The following is a 27,500-nucleotide window of genomic DNA, read 5'->3' on the forward strand; positions in this document are numbered from 1 at the left end:
GATAATTATTGGCAACAAGTTTCACGGTTAGTTCACTCCTCTTCAATCTGTGCGAGGCATGGCCTCTTACAATGTAAAGTTGTACACAAAATTCACTATACTAATTTGAAGTTGTCTCGGATCTATCCCGGTGTAACTGACTCATGTAATAGATGCAAACAGTCTCCAGCTAACCACTCCCATATGTTTTGGTTCTGTCCCAGGCTTGCCACATACTGGTCTGAAATCTTTAAAACTCTTAGCACAGCATATAACACCACTATCTCTCCGGATCCTCTCTTGGCTTTGTTTGGTGCCCCCCTGCAGCCTTTCACTTCCAAAATCACACAGACTGTTCTTGCCTTTACCACTCTGTTGGCCAGGCGACTCATACTCCTCAACTGGAAACTTCCTCAACCTCCATCTCATAGCAGGTGGGTGAAAGAGGTGTTACTTTCCATTAGACTTGAAAGGCTTAGATTTTCCCTCAATGGCTCTTTAAACTCATTTGAAAAAACTTGGAGACCTCTACTAAACTATATTGAATCTTTGACATCTCTGCCTGACTGTGACATATGAGCCCCCCCCCCCTTTTTTTTTTTTTTTTTTTTTTTTTAAAATGTACTTATTTATTTTTTATTTATTTAATTATTTTTTAATTTAAATTATATTATTTTATTTAACTTTTTGTATTTATTGTCCAGTGTTTTCCTTGTTGGTGTATTTATTGTATAGTTCTTGTGTGGGATGGGATTGCGGGAGGGATTAAAAGAGGGAAAAAATGAAAGAATGGAAGTCCTCTTTGTCACATTGTACAGCCATGTTGTTGCCTGTGAAATTACTTCCAATAAAGAAAGTTGATAAAAAAAAAAAAAAATTAGTTTTGACCTGTAGTTTTGAACCTGTACCTATGACACATAATGTAGTAACTAAAGTACAGAGGTATCTGGGATAAGGGAATAGATTTTATTTACATTTGCTTTTATCAAACAAGTTTGCACCATTTCATTACACTGTTGTCATTTAACTGTTGCTTAGCCTTCAAGGATGTCCAGTGAAATTGGTTAGGAGCCAGATTCTAACTTATAATGGTGTGAGTACACGGTATGCACGACAACTCCCCAACGACCCCCTCTGCATGTTTTCTCTCCTGCTGAACTTCTCCATTGCTGCTCTTTCCATTTCATTTGAACACTTTTTCCTCAAACAAGGCTTTCATTTGGGAAGGGATATTGCTTTAAAAGTGGCAGGTAAAAGCACCAGAGAGACAGCGTATAAAGAGAGGAGTGAAAGAACAGAGGAAAGAAATCCTAATGACTGTCCGACCACCTGCTCCCTCAAAACAAAAAGTGCAGAAATGGAAGGATGTGGGCAGAGGTATGGCACTGAGCCTACAGAGGGAAAGGAGAGAGCAAAGGAAGGTGGGTGAGGAGGTGGAGGTTCTGAAGGTACGAACATGATGATAACTGGGGACAATGACTGAGGAGGAGAAAGCAGAGAGAGGAATAGAGGAGATGACACAGAGAGAGGGGGAACAGGACAAGTCTATAAATGAAGTAGATAGAAAAGGTAAAAGGAGGATGAAACACAAGACACTGGCTGTCTATTTTCTGAGTAAAAAGGTAAATAAAAAGCAGGAACAAGAGAATAAATGGGTAGCATGGTGGAAAATTAAGCACAAAAGAGGAAAAGAAGTGAATCACTAGAAGAGAGGAGGCAGTGTGAAAGACAACAGTGAGGAATGCAGCGAGGGAGGGAAGACTGGAGGTGGGCCTGATGAGGGGACGATGTGGGGTGCTCAGATGTAAGACGTACAACTCCTCCCTACACTCCTACCAAGGAAAAGAGGGATTTGCTCTTCCTGGGCTGCAGACATGGAGAGAGGCTGGGGAGGAGCTATCAAGAGATGAGGAGGACCACTGAGAGGGAGGATAGGGTGAGTTATGGAGGGAAGACTTAAGTTAAGGGCAAAACAGATCAAGAAAAATTTAGTCTATGTTTCTTAGAGTAACAATCACCCCCATAATATTTTCCTGTTTTCATATTTGGAGTCCACATAAAAAAGATAAAACATAAATGACTGAGGACAGTTTGTCAACAATATCATAACCACTGAACATGCAGGTAAATTCACTTGAGCTTCTGTTAAAAAGGCTTCATACACTATCAGAGACAGAGGAGAATAATCATTTCAACAGGTAAACTAAAGGATTTTTCTGCGTCTGTGTTTATGTACGTTTGTTCACCACTATATACATATTTGTGTCTGATGTCACTTTACAAAACAATATCTTAACAGGACATGGGCAGAACTAAGTGAATTTGATAACACAAAACAAGGTGCTGGTTATGATGTATGCCATCACCTGCATCAATGTTGTCTGGTGTGTTTACTGCCACGTGTGTAAATATGTGTTTGTAATGTATGGCTTCCAAACATCTCTTGAACACACTTAAGCTGTGCTCCACTGCAGCATGTTTGTTTTTTTTAAGTGAGCCAGGTCAAGTGTTCAAAATATGCATGAAACAAAAAATACTACAAAAACTTACATTTTTATTTACTGTTTACACGTCATTGTATCTACTGTATATCCCCCAAAATTACTGCTCTGTGGAAGACAAACCCTTATTCCAGAAGAGAGGTATCAGGTCTCTTTTGTTTGCAAGATTTATAGCAATCTTAGAAAACTCTGGTCAGTAGCCCAGGGGGACAGTGGGAAAATATGGAGAGAGGGGCAGCTGATACTGACATGACTCCCCTAATGGCTCAACCCAAGTCCTCCTCATAACAGCCTTGAACAACCCCCTCTCTCACCTCTTTTACTGACTGAACTCCCCCTTCTACTTTTCCCATAGAGCCTTTACCCAAGGTCTTCTCTACATTTTGTCCTCCTGCGTTCTTTTCCCCAGACAACCTTTTCCTCTCTTTTTCATTTAACTCATCTGTTATCTGTTTCTCACATCACACATGTCCTCTATTTTACTGCTCTTGATAACTTGATATACTTTTTTCTCTCTGTCCACACATTTTTGGAAATTTCTGGTTTCTGTGTGATAAAGATAACTATCAATAACTATCCTTAATATCTGCTAACAACCAAACCTGCTTGAAGCAGATAAATAAAAACAATACGTTAAAAAGTGCTTAAGTATGTTGGCCAAGTGAGAATTGCGGCTGCATGTTTTAAATTGGAGAATAAAAGTCCATTATTCATTATTTTTCCCTTTCCCTTTCACTTCTGCTCTGACTGCTCGACCTTCTTTATGGGGAACTGCAGTTAAAGTGTATTCTAGGAGATGCCAGGCTTCTTTATAATCTACCAGCAGGCATTCACAGCTGCCTGTCAGCTACCCAACAGAGACACACACACATAGAGGATGCCAAGTGGCACTGGAAAATTTCTGTGTGTTTGAGGGACCGAAAGACCACAGTCATGCCACACCAACATACAACTTATACAACTTCAAAAGCAAAATTGATCTTTCTCCCCCACTTTTCTCAAGAAACATATGAGGATTTTTCCCTAGCATATCTCTTCATCCCTCTCTCCCTCTTGTTTCTCCCCCTCTTTCAATGTCATTTCTTCCCAAATAAAAATTCAATTAGCAAATTAGTTCCAGCTCGCTAAGCGTTAAACAGTGGCCTGGGAGCACGTAAACACACACTCCACTTGCACCATACAACCCAAAAACCCTCGGTACACAGGTACACACACACTCCCAGAGTAATTTATTTATCCACTCACAAAGGAGTATGTACATAAACGCAAACCTGCACATAAACACACCCAAATAAGTGGTGTACCTGGCCATCGTTCTATTTGTCATATGTTTTGAAATAAAATCCATATATGACAGACATATTCATATTTTCTTCTGCCTTCATGTAGTTTTGATAACTGAGCATCAAGTGCCTGCCAACCCCTCCCACAGACAAGTGAAGTATTTACAAATGTGTGCATACATCTGCACGCACACATGCACGCAGCACTGAAGTACAACTGAGCTGGTTAAAAGCAAGCCATCATGGTCTTTAAGAATTAAAACGCAGAAGCTCAAGTGCTCAGTGGTGTATTTTGACAGTGTGTGATGACCGTGGGTAAAGCACTTAAGCTGCTGTAATTAGCCTGAACGCCATGTCGACAGAAGATGATTCCTTTCATTCCCTCACTTCAGAAACCGGCATGACACACTAAGACACACTGACACAAGGCAAATATACACACGACTGATATGTCTGTTATGCCAAAGAATACACCCACACTAGCATACAAAGACACTGAGAGACAGGCCAGCACACACACACACACACACGCATGCACATCCGCACACGCACAGACACACACACACAGCATGGGGGGAGTCACAACAAGTTACAAGCAGACAAAAAGCAGCTTGGTCTCCATTATCTGCCAAGTGTTGACTGTATAAAACAGAAATACAGGCCTCTCTCTGTAATCCACCTGCCTCTCTCTCCTCTCTTTATTTGTCTGTCTGTCTGTCTCTCTGTTTGGACTTTGGACATGTGTGTATAAAAGAATGAACATAGAGAATGAAAGGCAGACAGTGTGATAAAATCAACCCTTTTGATATTCTAAAACTTCTTATTCTGATGATCATTAAGGATGTGCAGTTGTTGCAGTAGGGTTTTGCACTGGATTTCACACATGTCAATCAAACATTTAAGTTTGAGTGTCTGTAGGTGGCACTCTCCTCTGGCTTTTCAGCTTTCACTGCTTGTGAACGCTGAATCAGCATTGCATGAAACTAATTTGCGAAATATATCAATTTATATTGTTTGAAACTGAATTGTTAAATACTTTCTAGAGGCCTGAAGACGCCGTGAGAAGGAGCCATATTACATGGAAAGACAAATAAGAATAGAGCCAAAAACAGTGAAGGACAAAAATTCTAGCACAGGTTAAAAGTCAAAGACTTGTGAGGAGGAGGGAAAGACAGCTAGAGAAAAACTGAAAGAATAACAGAGTGCGAGAAAGAGAGGGTGTCAGTGGAGACGAGCCAGGGCTGAACAAAGAACTACAGTAAGACTCCACTGGCCTTACAGCTGCTCTCTGCACATACACTCCCTGGGCTCTGGCTCTGGGTATGTAGTGTGTGCATATATGTGTTTGTATGTGTCTGTGTGTGTATATGTGTGCGTGTGTGCATGTGTGTGTGTGAATGTGTGCACATATGTGCATGTGTCAGTGTGCTGCTGTGAGGGTCCCCATAGGTGTCCACCCTTTCAGCAGTTGGACTGCCAACTCATAAACCCCCCAACCTCCAGCTCCTCCTGCAGAGAAGAGAAAGGGAGGGGAGGGAGTGAGAGGAGGAGCTCAGAGGAAAAGGAAAGTGGAGACAAAAAAGGGAGCGCATTAGGGATATACATACAGAGATGTATGTACACATTTAGTGTAACAATTGCTCACAATAAAGACCAACTTATAGGAGGTGTGTACTTATATTATCCTGTAAAGTCAAGATTTTGGGATTGGTGCTTGTAATTCAATTATTAGCTTGTTAGGATTTTGACACTCTGAACTAGCTTGGTACATAAAGGCAAAGCAAGTTAATAAATAATTTTTGCCACTCTGTCAGAAAAAGTCAACATTTCCCAACTTTGCTGAGGTCAATTTGAGAAGAGAAGAACACACAGCTGATAGAAATGCAGTTATGAGCAATAAACATGTCATTACTGGGTTTTCCCTGCCTTTGCTGAAAATTACGAGAAAAGCGCAAAAGGCTAAAATTACTGTTACTTTGGTATCAGCTGCCCACATACACAATTTCTGCAAGATCAAGGTAATAAATGAATTGCTGTTACTCGTGAGGCAAACAAATGTGTGTTTGTAATGAAAGCTAGGTTAGGTACCTCTGGAGGACCAGTACTTGACAAATCATTTTAGGAAGCAGAAATTCACAAAGTTGCTTTGAAGTTGGATATTTGACAAACATTTATTCTGGATTGAACAGCATCTTCCAATGTAAGGGGATGGTTAGCTCACCTCCTGAGCCCTTGTCCTTAACCACAGGGGTATCAGTAGGCACCATCAACAAATTAGTGTTTGAGTGACACAAAACAAATCTTATTTTCAATGTTCTTATGTTGCTGATTTACTCATATTAGTGAAAACTATGATCTAAAAATTGTTCAAAATTGGTCTCGAGCATGCCTTTTTTGATTGCCCATATGTAATGAATTTATTTCACGTAATTTTTGAATGGATAATATTTGCAGTTTTTTTCATAAGCTTCAATGTCATTTGACTCAGACACAATACTAAGCATTATTACTACACTGGACAAATAGGACACACTTATCTATTAATTTTATTGCTTCATATTATATTTTTTAGGCATATTTGATCAAAATTTTGCATTTTTCAGTCCCTTCAATGTCATGTGACCATATGTGAGCTTTTTTGTTCTTTTCTGTCCCTTTTCTTTGTCGCCCTCAAGTTGTTGTGATTTTCTCACTTAAGTGCAAGGTTAAGTGCCTGCACGCACGTGAACTGTGTGCAGCTTGCATTCCATGTATGTTCTCCATTCAAAGCAGTGCAGTAAAATTACAGTACAAATCATAAAAGTAAAAAAAAAGATTGCTTCATCACGAAATGCATTTCATTAATCAACAGCTACCATCTCTCTTTCCCTCACACACACACGCACGCACACACACGCACACACACGCACGCACGCACGTGTGTGTGTGTGTGTGTATACACTCACTCATACACCTCATCACTTTACTAGACTTTAAGTACATTTTGCTGGCAATATTATATCTATGCACTTTTAGTCAAGCAGAATTTTGAAACATGCACATAATTCTGTCAAACTGATGAATAATAAAAAATCACAACATCTTAACTATAAACTGTTCTCCACAGTTTTGGATCTGTTTTTCATATTTTCAACCATGAAAACCCCTGGAAGCACTGTCTTCTGCAGTGAGTGTGCTTGTGTTCCAGGCCATGTCTCTACATTAAGCTTAGTGCTACTGCAGTGCATTGGGACTGCTGTTAGTACTCAATCTGTATGCACAGTGTGTGTGTACGTGTCAGGCAGAAAGTGTGTATGAGAGTGACAGACGGAGAAAATGAGAGAATGAGAGAGAGAGGTGGTGAGTTGTGTGTATCTGGAGTGCGCATCCACATCTTTGTGTGTATGGTTGTGTATGTGTCCATGTGTGTACATGTGTACATTTGGTCCAGGTGCTGGGACCTGTATGTGTCCCTGGGCAGGGAATGCAGGGGTCCCAGACTCTCCTCTGCTTCCTGCTAACAAGACAAACACACACCTCGACACACCCACTCACACACATAAATACATACATACAGACACAACGCATCGATCAGGGTGAGGATGAGGGTCGCTCTGCGCCCAGTTAGCCAGCCACTAAGGACTAAGGGCCTCAGGGCACATCAAACCCTGCATAGACACACACACACACACACACACACACACACACACCAATATATATGTGCAAACGTGGAGATACGTCACCTGAATTTAGCCCCAGAGTGAGGCTTCAGTGCTGCAGCACAACTTAAAAAGGAAGGAAGTGCAGTTCACTCCTGGACAATGAATAGTTTACCATAACAACAACTGATGATGAACAGTGTAGTAACTGATGAACTGTTTACCAGAGTAACGACTGATGAATAGTGTACCTTACCTTAGACAACTTACATGTTGTACTATTATAACAACTTATAATGAACAGTGTACCATCACAACAATGGATGAGCAGTATGACATGGCGTAACACTAATGCTGTTAACTCTCATCAATTCTCCATGATGAAGAATTATTATCTCTGTCAAGCCATTACAGTATGTCCTCTTTGCTATCTGAGCACACTTACATACTGTATATTACAGTTCTGGAACACAATATTCCTCCTCCTTTAAACACACACACATACAAAACATGCATACGCAGGGATAACAATCAGATTAATTATAGCAGGAGCACCTTGAACATCAGGTCTGAAATCAACCATGTGTTGGGAGCTCAAAATGTATGTGTGCATGTGCATCATGGTCATTTGTGGCTTGCAGTGTGTGGCACAGTGGCCAAAAAGCCTGTGACATTTTTTTCACCTAAACAGTTATCCTTTATGATCTGGTATATACACTCATTATACTTCAGTAAATACAGGTTTGGAAAGGTTGAATGATAGAAGGACTTGTGTGTGGTGAGAAAACAATTTCAATGAAACCTCCCGCATGGCAACCCATCCCTCTGTCTCTCTGTGTGTTTGTGTCAACAGGTGCAGTGAAAGGTCTGGGCTGAAGCTGTGTTACACCAGTTTTTATATATTCTGTGTTTAACACTCATAACATAACATAACAGATATAATTGGACTACAGGGACCGCACATACACACACAGAAGCGGTGTCATTATAAACTCTTAGCAGACAACATTAAGTGGTTAACAGCTACAATAATACCAGGCTGTTAAACTTTATGATCATTATTAAAAGAGGAAATGATTATAGCTGCTATGATAACACTGCAAGACAGCAGACAAGGTGTAGGACAGCTCTTTTCTGTTTGATTACAGTAAAAGAATGAAAGACAAACTGAGAAGGAAGGACAGATGGACATAGAAATAAAATATTCCCAACCTGGTCTCATTCCCAGGGCATCAAATACCAGCACTTTGTTAAGGCCCTCAGCCTCTCATACAGATGCACACAATCAGGGTTCTAAATTAACACCCGCCAACCCGCCAAATGCGGGTTAAAATTCATATTGGCGGGTGTAAATAAAAACTTACTAGCCAATTTGGCCGGTAATGCATTAGGCAATCATGTCAGTCAGAGCCGCTCTACAGTTCTTGGTCATTTGTCCCCCGGACAGTCCGTCCTACATTTCCCATGAACACTGTCGTAATGCTACGTGATGACGTACAAGACGCCCATTGGCTGTGCGCAGGCACACTACAGTCTGTAGTGCAACCGGCGCGAGAAACCACGGAAACGCAAACACAAAGAAGAAGAGGAAGAATGAACGGCAGCGTATAAACTGTAAAAAAGGAGACTGAGCTAGCTAAAAGTAAAAAGTAAAGTTAAACTAAATGCTGCGGTGGTTGGGACAGACGTCTGGGGGCGAGAAGAGGAAGGAGGCAGGGGATGAGAATGTCGACAAAGCGTGCGAAACGAAGAAAAGAAAGTTTAACGCTAAATGGCTGACAGGTCGTGAATGGCTTGTGTTTGATCACGAAAATGCCGTCATGTTTTGTAAGGATTGCCGCATGTTCATGAAAGAAAAAAACAAGACGAATAATTTTGTGGTGGGGACTAATAATTTAAAGTCGAGGCAGTAAAGGACCATGAGAGTGCCCGAAGTCATCAGGAAAGCCTAAGGAGTCTGCAGTACTGACTGCTGCACTATTTGTGTTTTCTAGTTGTACATACATAATTCAATTTATTACCAATGCAATTTTTTGCAAGTGTTTAAGTCATGGCTGTTACTTATATATATTTCTTATTAAAGAAGGAAAGTAGAAACACTTTAAGTTGAAAGGAAAAATACATTTTATTAGGAATGTAATAATACTGATACTAAATACTGGAAAAATGTCTTTTATAAAATAATAAATCTGACAGCATTTTTTGTTTGTATAAATTAAATTTTTGCACTTTCTGTGTATATTTTGTTTCATGTGTTGTACTTTCTGTGCATTTTTCATGCCAACAATGTAAATAAAATGATCAAACGCATTCAGTGGCACTCATAATCTCTCTTATTTTCACCAGGAAAAAATTTGGCTAGTGGAAATTCTGATTGGCTGGTAACTTTAGAAGGTCACCAGCCACATTGGCTGGTGATCAAAAAAGTTAATTTAGAACCCTGCACACAATATCCTTTAGCATCTATATGAGACACAACAGGCTTTCAACTTAGTCCATTGCAAACACATCCATGGCAATATTAGATGCTCAGAGCAAGGTGATGTATTATAAAGAGCAAGAAAGGCTACACAGGGAGGAAGGTGGGTTGGATGGATTGCTCAAACAAGCATACGACTTTGACTAAGGTGACCAGAGTTCATATCCTGTGAGAAACCAAATGTGAAACCAAAAGTGAATGATCTTTTCCTATAACTAACCAAGCAGCTGTGACACCTAAACCGAACCAAGTAGTTGTGATGCCTAAACCTAACCAAACTGCGACCATTTTACAACATTAACTGTGTGTTAGAAAGGCTGTCTGGTAGGAAGGCTTTGTGCATCACCAGGATGAGAACATGATGAGAGAACGTCCATCACTTTTTAAAAAATAATGGTATGGTCTAAGTGGTTTCTTAGAAACTAAGATAAAAGACACAATAAACAGGCGGGAGGATGTCCTGAGTGAGGCAAGTATCCATGAGTAAGCATCTGGGTGAACGAGAGGTTCATGATGATGATAATGAGCGAGCGAGAGAGAGAGAGAGAGAGAGAGAGAGAGAGAGAGAGAGAGAGAGAGAGAGGGGAGGTAGGTGGGGCTAGTGCTTGTCTATTCTTCTTCTGCTCTTGGCTAAAGTGAAACTGAGAAAGAGAAAATTAACAAATGAAACAGAGAGGGAGGGAGGAAGGAGGGAAGGAACGATTGGAGGCAGAGAGAAAGCAAAAGACCGGTTTCTCCTCAGATGCAGTTTGTGTGTATGTCTATATGTGTATGTGTGCGATTGTGTGTGTGTGTATGTGTGCAGCTGCATATTTGTGCCTGTTTGTGTGTATGAATAATTCAAGTCCATGGAGAGGGCAGCCTGCTGCGGTAATGAGGAGGACATGCATTGATAGCAAATATTGCTGGTGGGAAGCTATCGATCTGACATCCATTTGTCTGAACTTTAGTCAGGAAGTCAGAGCTGTTTGCAGCCTTTACAGCAGACCTGTCAACCCTCCCATTTTCCCAGTGTTCTTCCATATTTTCCCCTTCTCCCGCCTGTCCTCCCTTTTAAATATTTCCCCATAAATGTCTTAATCTTTCAAAAAAAAAGGTTGGGTGTAATGTTGATGGGAGGCATAACTGTCTATTTGATGTGTTTGCTACATTCCCCTGTGGTACAGCAGGTGGCAGTATGTAGAACATTAGCTGTAACGTCTAGTGGCGGGAAGTCATTCACTGAAATGCCGCCAATGTCAATAAAGCAAGAACAAGAACAAAACTCTGCTAAAGATTGTTACCTGAATCAAAGCACATTTGCAAGCACGGGCTTACTGTATCTATCACACAATGTTAAGGAAGGTTACTAACAATACATTCTCTGTGTTTTCCAATAGGAAGTCCGGCTCATCACTGTGAGACAACAAATTTTGAGGTTCCTACACTGCTTTAGATTGGGATTCAATATCCCTCTTGGAGAACTTCTTCAGTAAGCACTAAATATGTAAAGTCCATGAACTTTTAACTTGCTTTCCTGAAAGTCCCAGTCTTCTCCAAAAGTCCAAAAGCAACAGAAACCATTGAGATTTCACCTAACCACCATACCAATCTTTTTTCTTCCAGACTTTCACTCATTCTGACTTTTCTGACATCACCATTATTTGATGCAACAGTTAACAAAAAAAAGGCATGTTTTCCCATATGCACATGCACTGGAATTGGGGATGTTATTATCGGTTGATTTTGCTTTCAATACTCCAGGAACTAACTGGTTAATTTTGAGCTAAGGAGCAGACTGGACTACATCTCCCAGTCTGGGTTTTATTTAGAAATAAATGATGCCAGTTCACTTGTCCTGAAAGATGTCAATGTTCTAGAAAAATGGGACAAAATTCCAGTCAAATATAACCCAATTTTCCGTATTTTGTGTCCAAGTGACCGATGGAGACAAGAATTTTTGAAATTGGTCCACTATTGAGCCGGATGCACTGCAGCCTGCAGCCATGAAATAGGTTACAATGTATTCCGTCTGGGCAATTGCGAATCATCAATGTACATCCACTAAAAGTGCTTGTGTTTGCCACTGCCAGATTCAGATCTTTATTCTAAGCGTCTGACAACATTATGGAAAGGATCCCTACAGAGATAAACCTTTTATTAGCAAGTGAGATCGCTCTCACCAAAGCCAACAGACTCCATTTACGAAAACAGCTACTTCATCATGGAAGTGCACACATGTCTCACCAAAACCTTCCTTGTTCATCTTTACACTGTTCCAACAATCACCACCAACTCTGGTTTGGTTGAAATAAACCATTCAGACATCAGAGAAGCAGCGGGGGAAGGCTACGTGTAGAGCCAGAATATGTTCACATCTAATTGCAGAATTATTTTTCACCAGACATTATGAGGGGAGAGATTCAAATCTGTCAGACTTAAACTGAATTTCCAAGCGATTCTAGCGATGATGAAGTGACAGGTTGTAGTGATGCAGCTTTGATTTGTGAGAGCCTGAACCTGACCTTGAAATAAACTCTATTATTTGTCATATACCCCTAATAACCCTGGCCAGTCCTGTTCAACCCCACTGTGAAAAAAAGGCTGTTCCTGTGAGAGCTAAAAAAAAATACAAAAAGCCTCTTCCCTGGAGACACACACACACACACACACACACACACAGAGAGAGAGAGAGAGCGAGAGAGAGAGAGAGAGAGAGAGAGAGAGAGAGAGAGAGAGAGAGAGAGAGAGAAAGATCCTTTTTCTCTAGTGTCAATGTGTCAGATAATCCAGGTTAGGGAGAACACTGGGGAAATTACACTTCTACCTAGACCCCTACCATTGTTTGACTGTGTGCGCGAATGTGTTCGTGAGAGTCCAATGAATCTCATGGGTAAAACTGTTACTGTAGGGGAAGGCACTCATTGGGGCTGGTGGTGTTGTCTGTCTTTTTATTTCAATTGCAAACTTGGTAATGAAGTAGCATTTTTCACCACGTTGTCAATGTTTGTATAGCCCACATGAAACGAAACGTTAAGAATTCACAGATATACAGTAAGTTGTGCTTTTAGTAGTCCATCTCGGGAACACTGTACTTTCACCATAGCAGACCCAGGTCAGTGACATCTGCTGTCGCATAATTACATCCCACCCATAACATTTCCTTATAAATTCTCCACACCATTCCTTGACCTCATCATGTTTTCAATCAAGGTCACGTAAAAGTGTACATAGGACAAAATTTTTTGACTATTCAAGCTGACGACAGGATTCATAATTTAGCAAGCTGGAGAGTCCAAAATGGAGGAAGCTACAGTAGTTTATTAGCCATGTTGCACATCCTTTTTTTTTAAGCCTCTTACAGACTAAACTGCTCTACAAAAGAGCAATGATTTGAAGACAGACAGGATATGAAAAATATGTATTTTGAATGAACTGTGTGAACTTTTTGCAATGTTAGTGACCAAGCAAACAAGTCACCAAGATTGCTAGGCCGAAGAGTTTTTTTCTCTCCTTAAGTGACTCTTTACTGAATGAAATCATGTACAAGAGCAAAATGCCAGTAGGGAGTAAATGACCCAGTATGGAGAAAATAGAAACACACTCTGGGAGCTGTTGTGACTAACTAGCATTATCCCTGCTGGCTAGTGTGTTCACAGTTAGCCTGCAAGATACAGTAGATTATTAACTAGCCCTAACAGTAGCTATTACATCCCCAAGCCTCTAGAAGCACATAGGTCTATTTTGTGGAGAAATAAAATCGATCAGACTAGGAAAGTTTTAATTAAGTCTCAGCACATTCAATAGTGATTTCATTCAATAACTAGAGACAGACATATGATGAGGTTTGTAGTGGAAGGGAAAAAGGTTCAAGGACAATGTTGTGACTGTACCTACTTAGGACTAACTGGACCAATATATGTTGATTGTAAGAATTCTTAAACAACTGTTATTTTCATGATAATGGCATATAACCACAAGTTTCTCTGAACAATCAAAAAAGGATAAGGTAAACTGAAGGTAGATGGTCTGGAAAGGATGAAATCAACAGACTCAAGTGGCCTATTGTGTCAGTGACATACAGACAAAGTCAAAGCTTGTCACCTGATTGGTCTTTAGCATTCAACCATGTGATTGATGCAGGTGCTTTATTGCATGCTTTCTGTGGCACTAAAAGCATGGATTGAAAATAGAATGGTGGAAAGGCGTTTCCAGACTTTTCCACAAAGCTCGATTGCTGTCGGCTCTGTGGTAAGTCTGACACAAAGTGGCAGTGGGAATCAAACCTACGGTACCACTCTTAGCAGCCACAGCGGGCACTATGAGCATACACACACCCGCACACTTTCACACTGAATGACACACACACATACACACACACGCACGCACGCAATTACTGCCAATCACACTGTACTCAATCATTCACATTCTGTTTTTTTTCTCTGTCACACACACATGCACATACACAAGACCACCACCCACACACACAGAAACACACACACACACGCAGCAGCATTTCGACCTCAGCCTCTCCTTCACCTGTACAAGGCAGTAATTACAATGTGACACCACACAGACTAAAAGCACCCCTGCAATTACTACTGCAGATAGAGAAAGTGTGAGAACAGGACGTGTCTACTTCTTATTTTAACATTTATTTATTATAATGAAGCAAGTATTTTCTCCTCTGCATTTATAGCATCTTCATTTCTGGTAACTCATACTAGTAAACAAGACTTCCAGGAAATAATTCTAGTTGTATTCAAAGATAAATACAAATAAAACAGAAAGACTCGGGATCTGTTGTATGGTAAGGTGTGAAGCCCAGCTTCCATGTTCCCCTTCTGCAACACAAGAAGGTCCTTGTTCCATCCCAGACTAACATGAAGTGATACTCTCTGCTGCCCATTTGCTATCTTCTACATGATGGCTAAATTAGACTAGACACTGATGTGAACAGTGGGAGAAGGGGAGAAATATGCTAGATTATATGTGAAACAGGTGGGATTCAAACTCAGAACACTGAGCATACAGGAGCAGGGCAGTTGCATCTAGGACACGCCCGACTCCTCAACTATAAAGAAAAAACATCTGGACAGCATCCAGAACCACCATGCATCAACACACACACACACACACACACACACACACACACACACACACACACACACACACACACACACACACACACACACTCCACGTACTCTAATGAAGCCCCGGTAGTGACGAAGAGCAGCAGGGAGCGGCGCGGATCGACGAAGACAAGTGTGTGTGAGCTTTTGTTGCACAGTGTGTGTATGTGTATGGGAGGGTATGCGTCTCCGACGGGATAATTATGCCGCTTCTCGGCAGCTGAGCATGCCAGATGTACTGGGAGAAGGAGAAGGAGGTGGTGGGGGTGGAGGATGAAGAGAAGGAGGAGGAGGAAGAGGCATGGCGCAGAGCAGAGAGGGAGCCCAGCACCAGGAGCAATGCAGGGAGCATACAGAGTGTTATATGAATATATTAGTGTGAATGTGTTGTGTATTTATGCACTGATGTGTGTCCGTGTGTGCGCCTGTACCTGGGACTGCATGTGTGTGTATGTAGTTGCACAGACTGTCTCAGTATGAGTATTTCGACAGACGTACAAATACTGTGTGTGTGTGTGTGTGTGTGTGTGTGTGTGTGCGCGCGCACGTATGTGTATATTTGGCATGGCCAGGTCTGTTTCTTGCCATCCACCATTAGCAGGTTGGCTCTGTCACAAATGAGTGTCTCTTATCCAGGGCAGATGCAAGGATGAAGAGGGACAGAGAACATGAGATGAGGATGTGGAGGTGAGTTGATGGGAAGGAGAGAGTGAGGGGTCACAGAAGAACTAAAGTAAGTAGCTAAGAAATAAAGCGGACACAGTTATGAAAATGAGTTAGTGCTTATTCTACCTAAAACTAAACAGAACATTAAATGACAACACGATATTAGCATAATGATTGTAATTATCATTATGTTGTGGGTGGGGGGGTTCATGTGGTGTTTCCAGCCCCACTCTGTGTCCAACTGACAGACCTATACCAGCAGAGTGCAAAGCCTTTTAAACAGACATATCCCCACATGATGAAGCGCTTCACCTGAGTTGTTTTATGCTGTGTGGAATATTGTGCAGGCGTAGGCTGTGAGTGAATGAAGCCCTATATTGCTGTTCCTACTGCAAGAACTACTGGTGCACAAAACTGTGCTTTTTGAGGTAAATTATTGCATTATGTACAATGCCTTGGAGGCAATTTTGGAGATTAAAATAAGTTAAATAAATGTCCAGGTTTCAGATCATTTTGCTGCCAAACAACCGCTTTTTCACCAATTCAAATGCATATAGTTGTGATGATGGTGATAAACAAGTCAATCAATGAAGCTCTACAGGTCATTGTAAGTCAACATTCACAATTAAGTGAAATTGGCACATTTCTTCAATTGACATCAAAAATATTAAATTAACGGTCTGTCCTTCAGTGGGGTGGATTCATCTCTCACTACTGGTTGGTTAAGGCATAATAACAACAAAAAAACAGAAAAGGGCTAACATAAACACAATGCCAGACTAAATCATCAAGAAATAACAAATAGAAATCTAATTGAGTCTGGTTCCCATAAATTCTGCCCGTCATAGAGTAACTGTTTGGGAGAAAACACAATGAAAACAACAAATAACGAAACAACTCTTAACCAAAACAGTGTAACAGAGATCCGCAGAAATATTATGGGCCCAGGTGAAATTCCAATAGAAAGGTCTGGTTAAATATCAAAATTTCAGCTAGAATCTGCTGATTATACTGTTATAATGACTAAAAGAATAACTGATGCACTTTTAACATAAAAACATATATCTCAGTTTCCAGCAGTAGACGTACGACAGAACATTGCATATTGTGTAAATGCACATATAGTATAGAGACAAGCAAATAAGCTGAAAGCCATAAAGGAAAGAATGAAAAGAAAGAAGGCAAACAAGGGTAAAAAAAAAAAAAAAAAAAAGGGAGGGCAGAGAGTAAGAGACAGTCTCCTCTGTTACTGGCTTTGTCACCTTGCTCACCCAAGGGGCACAGCAAAGCACCTTGGGAAATTACTGAAGCCAGAATGCATTGATTTGCCCAGGATGATGGGTTGTGCATGCCTGTGTGTGTTTCTGTCAGAAGGTCTTTGTACTGCAATAAAGAGAACAGCCTGGTTGACATCTGTTTAGAGATGAAAGATAAGAGCGACAGTGTATGCCGTTGTTTCAACCTTTCTCTCTGCCTCGCTCTCATTCCTGCCTTCTGCCGTGTAATTAAGAGCCAAAGAAAACCATTCAGCATCTCCCAGCATGGCTTTGCCTCCCACCTAATGCTGTGCTGTTGCCCATCTTTAAACCATCATTCCTTTCTCTCCTTATTTTACTATGTGACTGAAACATGATTTAAAAAACTGCTGAATCAAGTGGTGGCTAGTGGTGAAGCATGCTGTTGTCTGGCCAAAAATAATAAGAATTTGTTTATATTGTTATAAGTCTTGCTTTCTCCCCCTTGCTCACCCCAGCTGCTCTATTAATTAACTCACATTTGTAAAACTTGTCTGACAAAAATCACTTGATCAGTAATGATCCAACACTGGCAACAGGCCAAAATATACCGCACAGCATGTATGCAAAGTGTAGCAGATAAGGTTTTCTCCTTTCCTCTTAGTCACAAAATTGTCACCAGGAAGGATTCAATGATACTCTGATCAGTAGGGCGTGCCATTCAACACTACCTAAAGTGGATGACCATTACTCAGATGTACACTTCCTAACCCTTCCTTCAGCCTGACTTCTGTGTGGGTGGCATGGTCCACTGCTTTAGTAGCATGTCATTGGGGTTATATCTGTCTCTGCTCTCTTTCTTTGCAGTGTAGCTGGCTCAGCTCTGGCTAAAGAATAACACAGATTTGTTTTTCTTGAGGTAGGATGATTCATTTTATTTGGCAACTTCTATTTGGCCTCCAGCTGTGTGTAACTTTTCTTTCCTTGGTCTCTGGTCTGCCATTTGACCCTTTCACCCTGCCACCTTCTGGTAAAATGCGCCTCTGTTCTCTGGTATGTATATGGGTGTTTGCATTACTTTTAATTTGAGTGTAGTTCCAAATTGGCAATCTTATTGTGTCTGTGAACTTTGCAGGCCAATGAAGACATAGTCATTGTGTGGTTGACCGTTTATGACCGCCACATTTCCTCATTACATGCTGGTGAAAACAATACAAAAACATTCAGTGCCTGTATTCTGAACATTAGCCTACACTGCACATTGTTATCTTGCACTGTAGCTAGAAGTGGCTACATGGCGGGGACATGAACAGACAAATGATATCCATTTTAGAAACAAGTTTGTTAAACTGTATAGCAGTTGTTAACTTTTTCACCATTTTTCAACTAGGAAAACAGGTAGGTGTCAACAAACTATTTCAAGAAGAAATCTGGAAAATTAAAGAAATAACTTTTATACTTTCTTGTTGTGCTGAGCTCTTTCAACTTGTCAGTTGTTTATATGGAAGAGTTATTTTCTCTTGTGTGTTCTGTGTTTCACTGTTTTGTGTACCATTATTATCATTATTATAAGTATAGTTATTCTTTTGTGTTTGTATTTTTTTTTTTTTTTTTTACATAGTCAACTGTGTCTAAGTGTGTGTGTGTAACTAGCCTGTATTCTATATAGTGCTTTTCTAGTCTAATGACCACCCAAAGTGCTTTTACAACACAAGTGTGCATTCACACACATTTGTACGGCAGCTAAGCCACCTGCTCATTACAAGTGTTATCCATTCACACACTCACATACCAATGGCACAGCATCGGGAGCAATTTGGGGTTCAGTATCTTGCCACAGACTCTGCTGAGGCTTCTGAGAAGTGTGCGAGCCACAGCCGCCTCTGTATGTGTGTGCTCATGTGTTTAATGTGTACTTTCTAATCACAGTTGACAATTTCAGTGTATTTCTTTGGCCCAGTATGCAGCGTGGTTTTGTGGTGTCTGTTATGGAATGCCAGTGCGCCTCTCAGCTGGAAGAAATAAGTGGCCTCTGTGTTAATTAGGCACCAGGATATTCATGAGTCAAGCAGGTTATTCACCCTGCTTAACTTTATTAACTGTTTGTTTTTCTCTCTCGCCAGGCAGGAACTTTTGGGCTGCGGGTGGCAGGCTGATCCTCTTGTGGTGGTGTCTCCTTCACTGATGCTTTGATGTAGAGTGCTCAGGGTTTCATTTGGATGGTGTGGGGTGTACACTTGTGTTGTGTAGCATTAGGACCCTTCCCTTCAGCTAGTTTCATTCTGCAAGCTAATGGGCCCATATGATGTTGTACAATATCCTATACGCTAAGTGTTTGCAAACCTGTATGACCTTTCTGAGTTCCAAAATTGGTTAAACTTATGAAGAAGTTCCTTGTGGTAAAATTGCCCTGAGTGGCACTGTCAAAGCTAGATTGCAGCGAAGAATCCAGAAACAACACTGTTCAAAAAATCTATTGGTCAACACATTTGTTTCAACCTCCAACAAACTATTATAGGATATTTGACTTTCACATCTTAAACTTTGAAATGGTACCGTCACACTGGGGAGGTGCCCAGTACAACCACAGCTCACCATACACCGCTGTGATAAAGTAGAAATATTTTAATAGCAGAAATGTCACTCACTATATATATATATATATATATATATATATATATATATATATATATATATATATATATATATATATATATATATATATATATATATATATACACTGACATATATACATACACACACACACACACACACACACACAATGTTTTCATCACTTGTGGGGACATTACATAGACTTACATTAATTTCCTGGGTCTTAGCCTAACCTTGCCTAACCCGTAACCCTATCCTCAGTCTTTACCCTAAAATGTAATGATTTAAATTGTAGGGACCTGTATTTTGTCCCCACAAGTAAGGTGAGTCCCCACAATGTGACTGTGTAAACAGGTTTTTGTCCCCACAATGTGAGTAATACATGGGCACACACACACACACACACACACACACATGTGTGTGTGTTACATGTTGTGATATTTAATATATATTGAATATATATGCACATATAAATCCAGTTTTCCAAAAAGTTGGGATACTGTGTAAAATGTAAATACAGACAGAATGTGATGATTTGCAAAATACTGAGACCCAATATTTAATTGAAAAAAGTAAAAAGACAACATATCAAATGTTGAAACTCAGAAAATTCACTGTTTTCTGAAAATATATCCTCATTTAGAATTTGGTACAAGCAACATGTTTCGAAAAGTTGAGCCTGGGTCATCTTTACCACTCTGTTGCATCACTTTTTTCTTAACAACCCTCAGTAAACTTTATTAGCTGAGGGGACCAATTGCTGTAAATTTGTAAGTGGAATGTTTTCCCATCCTTCTTGATGTACAATTTCAGCTGCTTAACAGTTCAGGATCTCCTTTTTCGTATTCCATGTTTCATAATGCACAAAACATTTTCAGTGGGTGACAAGTCGGGACTGCAGGCAGGCCACCCACACTCTTCTACTACTGGCCATCCTGTTGTAATACATGCAGAATGTGTTTTGGCATTGTCTTGCTGAAATAAGCAAGGCCCTCCCTGACAACGACATTGTCTACTTGGCAGTATAGTTGGGAGAGTTTCAGCTTGCATTTGTGGATGCAACGATGAACTGCACTCACAATGTTTTTTGGAAGTGTTCCTGAACCCATGCAGTGAAGTCCACTACAGAATCATGTCTGTTTTCAATTCAGTGTCTGAGGGCAGTAGATCACAGCCATCCAATATTGTTTTTCAGTCTTGTCCCTTGTGTACAGAGACTTCACTGGAGCTTTATAGCTGCGTCATGAATGGTGCAGCTGAGAAGGTGGTAATCTAGCAGTTGGTATTTCTCCACCACCAAATCATGGTTCTTGCTACATCAAGTTGTTTTCAGTGTTTTGTGGTACATTCTTTACAAAACAAATCATTGTTGCGGTATTAGTATCAAGGTAAACCTTAACTCCTTGTGAAACTCAAAGAAATCCAAAGGCAGCCACCTCTCCTTCTGGTTCTCTGAAGCTATACCGTCTTAATTCATCTGCACTGCACTCTACAGTCTATCTATACAACTAATTATGCTGAACCGTTCAGTGAACTACACTATGACTTCTCCATCCAACAACTGCTCACTTTTCAACTGCTCAGAATACAACTAACAACATATAAAACTCCCACAGTGGACTGACACGTGTGTGAGCTCTCCCTATTTCTGTTTTTCTGTCTGTCTGGCACCATCTCCGCTTCTCTCTGCTGGTTCAAACAAGGCTAGCAAGGTGACCCTGAATCACTGGCTGTGTGAGTGTGCGCATCTCTATTGGTGTGTGTTCATGTGCCTGTGTGCATACACTTACACACATGTGTGGGTGTAGAGTCCCAGTAATTAACACCAGTCACTAATGAAGTCCAGCTGCTCGGCAAGGGGACTGAGCATGAGCCAAAATCTGCCAGAAATCACTCTCATCCACTCTGTCTCTCTCTCCTCCAACACACTCTCCTTCCATCCATCTCTGGTTTTAGTCATCTTGATCTACTCATCCACACACTCTCTCTTCATTTCACTCTATCGATCTTCAGTTGTCTCCTCCCTCACCTGTTCCCTCCATGTCCTCTGCAGATTCTGTCTCTACATCAGACAGTTTTTGGTTATATTTGTTTCTGAGTTATCTGCGTCTGAAACTTTTACCTCCACCAATAAAATTGAGGTGATTGGAATTCCATTTGTGGTGTTCAAAGGACTGATAAATTATAATTTGGACTTCATTTTTTTAACATTAAACAGCAAACATGTTTTTCAAGAGTCAGTGTCCCTGCTATTATAGGTAACCTGCTGCTGAGACTGCTGTTGACAGTTTTCACAAGGACTCATAAGGACTTCTTCAACAGAGAGTAGATATGTGAATAAACAACAGACCTAACTTGCAGAAGTGTGAGTCAAAATATTATGTAGGCAAGCCATGCTAGCAGCACAGCTTTATTGTCCCATTCCTTATATTCTTTTATGTACAGATACAGACTATCATCTTGAGACTTTAAGTTATTTGTGGCTGGTTAGACACCTACTCAGGATTAATGTGGGTGAGGCTATGATAGAGATAATATTATGCCCCAAAACTCTATGTAATAATTGGAATAATGAAGGTGGAAATTGTCCCGTCCTAACAGGAGACACAAAGCTTTAAAAAGATTGAGGCTCAGTCCGGTGTGTCTTTTTCCAGCTGATGGCCACTAAATCAAGATACGGATCATGATCTGCCTCTGCTTCTCATCTTTCAGACAGTTTGCCAATCTGTAGTTTCACTTTCACATTTTGTGTAAGGTTTGTTTGACTTATTTCTAAACAACACCTATGTCCAAGCTGTCCTGCTTTGCTTCTCTATCCTAATTTCACACTTACAGTTTTCACCAGTAGAATAAAGAGATGACATGACATAAAAGGTACATAATATTCTTTTTTACATTTGGCCTTGGTGTTTTTCTTCTTGCATTAGAAACAAACACACGCTTTCGTCTGGTCTCTCTCACTCTCTCAGGTTAAAAATGATGAAACAGGGCTCTGTTTTCATCACATCATAACTATTTTAACTGAATTGGCTTTAACCTCCTAAGACCTGAACTCTTGCATGGCATGCATTTTTAATTTCTCTTTGCTATTTGGGCTGATTTGGACCTGATGAGTATAAAAACAAAGAATTATCATCTTGTTATTATTAGTGGTATAATGTCCTCATATGTGGACACCAGGCCCAGGTAGAGCAAAATTTTGTATTGTAGTCTAGACAACCCAAAATGTGATGTCCACATATGTGGATGCCAGCTCCTAGGAGGTTAAATTAAATCACCTGGTATTTTGTCACCCCATTTTTCATTTCACATCCATTTGTACATATCTATTTTTAAATTCACGTGTATTTTCATCACCTCCTTTTCATCAATAAATTTTTTGTTATTTCCACCACTTATCAGTGTTCACCTGTAGCACTTTATCAAACACACATAAGAAATTCTGTCTCCCACACACAAACACACACACTCTCACTCGCTACCAGCTGTGACAGATGTGCCTGTCACAGGAGAAAATGAATTCCGAATAGTTAGTGAATTAAGCAGGGAGTTAATTGTTGCTTGGCCCCTGTTTATGAAGCGCATAAAGGCAAAACGCCTTGTTTGTCTTGTGACAATTAGCCAGCAGAGATAGAGAGGAAGTCTGTGTGTATGTTAGTGTGCGTATGCTTGTGTGGTTCTGTGTGTAATTGTCCTGCTCTCTTTAGCAGCTGGTGCAGCCACACCTGGATGGGTTGAGACAGAGGGAGAAGAGAGAGGAGGGGAATTGAAAGGGATGGGCGGGGGGGTATGGTATATAGCCCTTGATCACTGGCCACCCTCTCAAACACACACCTACACAGAGAGAACTAACAAAGACATCACTCAAATTAGACAACTTCTATGCATGTTTTAAGATTGATGTTGTAAATACAAATAATGTCACAGGCAAACAAGAAACATGATTAACAAGCTCTCTCTCTCTCTCTCTCTCTCTCTCTCTCTCTGTCTCTCTCCCCTTCTCTCTCTCTCTCTCTCTCTCTCTCTCTCTCTCTCTCTCTCTCTCTCTCTGTCTCTCTCCCCTTCTCTCTCTCTCTCTCTCTCTCTCTCTCTCTCTCTCTCTCTCTCTCTCTGTCTCTCTCTCTCTGTCTCTCTCCCCTTCTCTCTCTCTCTCTCTCTCTCTCTCTCTCTCTCTCTCTCCTGGTTTGGTCTCTCCCAGTCTATTTGTCAGTGTGTCCTATTAGGTTTCCAAACAGCTTCTAATGACTGGTAATACACAGCAGCAAAAGAAGAAGAAGGTAAATCAAGCGAGAAGATGATAAAATGAGCTCTCCAGGGGACCACAATGTTCCTAGTCTTCAAAACACACACGCATACAAACACACATACAAACACGCACATACACAGAAACAGACTGACAGCTCTGTCTATGTATTCGTGCAGTCAATGAAGCAGACAATCATAGGTTATGATGACTGAGAGCATATATCTACATAGATAGATAGATAGATAGATAGATAGATAGAATATTTATGTTGCATGTTGTATTATTAAATATTATTGAATATATATACATATATACAACCCAGTTTCCAAAAAAGGTTAATTGTTTTTGAAAATTATATAATTTAGAATTTGATGCCAGGAACATGTTTCAGAAAGTTGTGACCGGGTTTATCACTCTTTGCATCATATCTTATTTTAACAACACTGGGAACTGAGACCAATTGTTGCTCAACAGTTTGGGGTCTCCTTTGTTATTTTTTACATTTCATAATACCCCAAGCATTGGTTGGGACTGCAGGCAAGCCAGTTTAGCACCTGCACTCTTACTATGGAGCCATGTTGTTTGTAATACATGCAGAATGTGCTTTGGCACTGTCTTGCTGAAATATGTAAGGCCTTCCCTGACAAAGACATTGTCTACTCGGCAGCATATGTTGTTCCAAGACCTGCATATATCATTGAGCATTAATGGTGCCTTCACAAATGTACAGGTTATCCACGGCATGTGCATGCCCAAGCCATCACCGATGCTGGCTTTTAAATTGTATGCTGATAGGAGAGTGGATAGGATAGGAGGATGTGGTGTCCATGTTTTCCAAAAAGAATTTTGACTGACCAGACCACCGTTTCCTTTGTCTTAGTTGTAATTTAAAGACTAGTCGTCATTTCCAGGCATGTGCGTGCTCAGCTGAGGATGGATTTTGAGAGATCATGCCACAAAGAGTCGCAGTGCGTCACATTCATTTAGAATTTCTAAATGTAATACTTTATCTATTAGAAAAGACCTGTTCTATGCACAGCTTCGGAAGATTTTCTATGTGATGTACAATTCCTTTTATCACTTCTATAATCTTAGAGTATGTATCATCAAAATTGTTTACTAGTATCATTTTTTATTTATATATGCTCCATCTCATTTTTTATCCTCCAATCCTTCCCTTATGTTATTCTCTCCTTTATCTAGCCCTCTGTGGACCTCTCGCTCTTTCTCTTTCCAGTCCCTTGTCCCTTCATTGTCACTACCTCTCTCCTTCTGGTGTCATGGCTCGCTGGCTCCAGGTGGCGAGGGAGGGAGGGAGGAAGGGATGTAGCAAAGGATGAATGGAGTGATGGAAGACAGGAGGGAGGAAGTGCTGTCATCTATTCCTATGTTCATACCATCACATTGCAGACCAGCATCCTGCTTGGTACTTCATACAGTCAAACTGTTCATGAGTCAGTTTTCTAATCCATTTTCCTCATTCCCATTCATTATCTATTACACTGAACTAATGATTTCTGAGGTGTCAATTTTTCCAATAAGTAACAGTGTTAAAGTCAGGTATGGTAACTTTGGTAGCCTGTGCTATATAGAAATATGTGAAGGTAAGAAAAAATTGCTCCATAGTGACTGAATTTGTTTCTTGATTGAGCACCTTGCCATTTAAATAAAAAGAGATTTTGTAACTCCCATAACAATGTTTTCAGCAAAGTCACACAAAAAAGTAAAAAATTATTATTCTAAAAAAAGAATTGAATAAATGTAGCTAAAAGTTCAGCACTGCTTCCATAAAATGATCAAACTGGAATATTAATTCTACAATAAACATGTTTGAAAGGTAAAAATGTTTTTTACATGTCATGATAAAAAGGAAAATTTTAACTGAAATAAATAACAAAACAAGAAATGCTATATTAATTATTATATTCTTACATTTCAGTGTTGCAGTGGCAATAATGCTAGTGCCAGTAATAGTCAATTAAAATTAAAACATGTCGCACCACTCCTCAGTACACTATGCTTTTCATTTTAGTGGGCATTTATTGAAGTTTTATTGAAGCACAAAAATTAATGTCGTACTAGTAACATTACATTAACTGGCAGTAGTAAGATTAGTAGTGACAGTACCTATGTGTGGAAGTGTTTACGGAAATTGCTGGGTAAGTGAAGGGTGTGTAGACAGCTTTGCTACTGTACTTCATACTATTCTTTAGAAACACCATCTGACCAATGTGTTGACAGTTAGATGTCTGAAAGCTAAAAAATCATTCAGACAGGACACTGGTGCCTGGGACAAGATCAGCGGTATTTCATTGAAGTTTTCTTGTTTGACAAGCTGTCCATTTACTGACGTTCATTCTCTGTGAACTACTGCGCTGTGACATGGGTTTCCTGTATGATCGGTGACCCCAAGGAAATACTGCAGTATGTGAAGGTCTTTCTTCAGAGCATTAGTGCAGAAACAGGCACACATCAACAACACAGAACGCTGAACGGTCCTGTAGCAATTTTGCCAGCTGGTTGTAAAGATTCCCACACAAACACACACACATGCAGACGCACATATCCACACACACATACATGCATGCACACACACACGCACACACGCACACACACACACACACACACACACACACACACACACACACACACACACGCACGGGTGAACCCTCAACCACATTACCCACCTCCATTGACTCTAAAAGCTTCTTATTCGCCTCATTAAGTCTTCAGTGACACAAAGCAACCACACTAAACCCTGCCTACTACCACATACACATACATACAGATAGGTGTGTGTGCATGCCCATGTGTAAAAGGAATGGGGGGGGGGGGGTGCGCACAGAAAAATGTGTGCACAGACACACAGTGGCTCAGCCAAAGCCCTTGGGGTGGCTGCTTAGACAGCAGACTGATATTACTAGTCAAGCGCATCACAGATTTGACTGTAGGCTAACAGACAGGCTGAATGCAGGTTGACTGTTCTGAAGTGGCAGATAAGTGCAACCTCAAGGAATAAAATAAAAGTAAACTGAGTATTATTTAATACTACACAGAGAGGGCTTCACAAACTCTTTTTGGTCCACAAACCCAAAGATTAAAAGTGAAAGTTCTAGTGACTCAAGTAAAAGGTATCTGACTACATTCAGGAATATTTAAGAAGGAAAGAGTTCCTTTGGAAATTGGAATATTCACAGTGAACTGATGCCAACCCTGGCCTGTTGAAATGTGTCCATGTCAAGAGCAGAGTCTAAAAATGTTCCCAAACTACTGATTATCAAATCTGTGAAGAATATGAACAGGGAAAGCAACCTAACACTATTAGAGTGCATTGATGTAAATAAGTAAGTAAAGCTCATGCTGAGGACACATCATTAGCCACCACACTCCATAGGGAGCACTTAGATCCAGGTGAGTGGCCACTCAATAACTCCAAGGCATCTGTGTATGCGTGTGTGTGTGTGTGTGTGTATGTGTGTGTGTGTGAGAGTGTGTTTGTGTGTGTGCGTGTGTGTGTGTGTGTGTGTGTGTGTGTGTGCGCGCGCGTGTGTGTGTGTGTGTGTGTGAGAGTGTGTGTGTGTGTGTGTGTGTGTGTGTGTGTAAAATAGATGGGAAGGACAATGAAGCATGCAACTATACAACTAGCAGCAGGGATTGGGGTGAATGAGGTGCTGAGGTGAGGGGTAGGTGAGAGGTAATTGTGCAAGGATACCACTAAAATGGGTCAAATGCAAAATCATCCCTGAGGA

At 40.5% G+C, this 27,500-nt stretch overlaps 1 protein-coding gene across 5 annotated transcripts in view; it reads right to left on the minus strand.

The window, feature by feature from the left end:
- The window catches only part of znf423 (zinc finger protein 423), a 206,765-nt gene that overhangs the window by 52,595 nt on the left and 126,670 nt on the right, over positions 1-27,500 (minus strand). The window contains exon 19 of one of the 5 annotated variants that reach the window (XM_076732311.1): positions 570-5,272. The exons of the other annotated variants lie outside the window; for them this stretch is intronic. Within the exon in view, the coding sequence (XP_076588426.1) occupies positions 5,184-5,272 (89 nt within the window). The 3' untranslated portion in view covers positions 570-5,183. Of the gene's footprint in view, positions 1-569; positions 5,273-27,500 lie in introns of those variants that run through there. 5 annotated transcript variants of the gene reach the window in all.

Source organism: Chaetodon auriga, chromosome 6, assembly GCF_051107435.1.
Source record: "Chaetodon auriga isolate fChaAug3 chromosome 6, fChaAug3.hap1, whole genome shotgun sequence".
NCBI lineage: Eukaryota > Metazoa > Chordata > Actinopteri > Chaetodontiformes > Chaetodontidae > Chaetodon > Chaetodon auriga.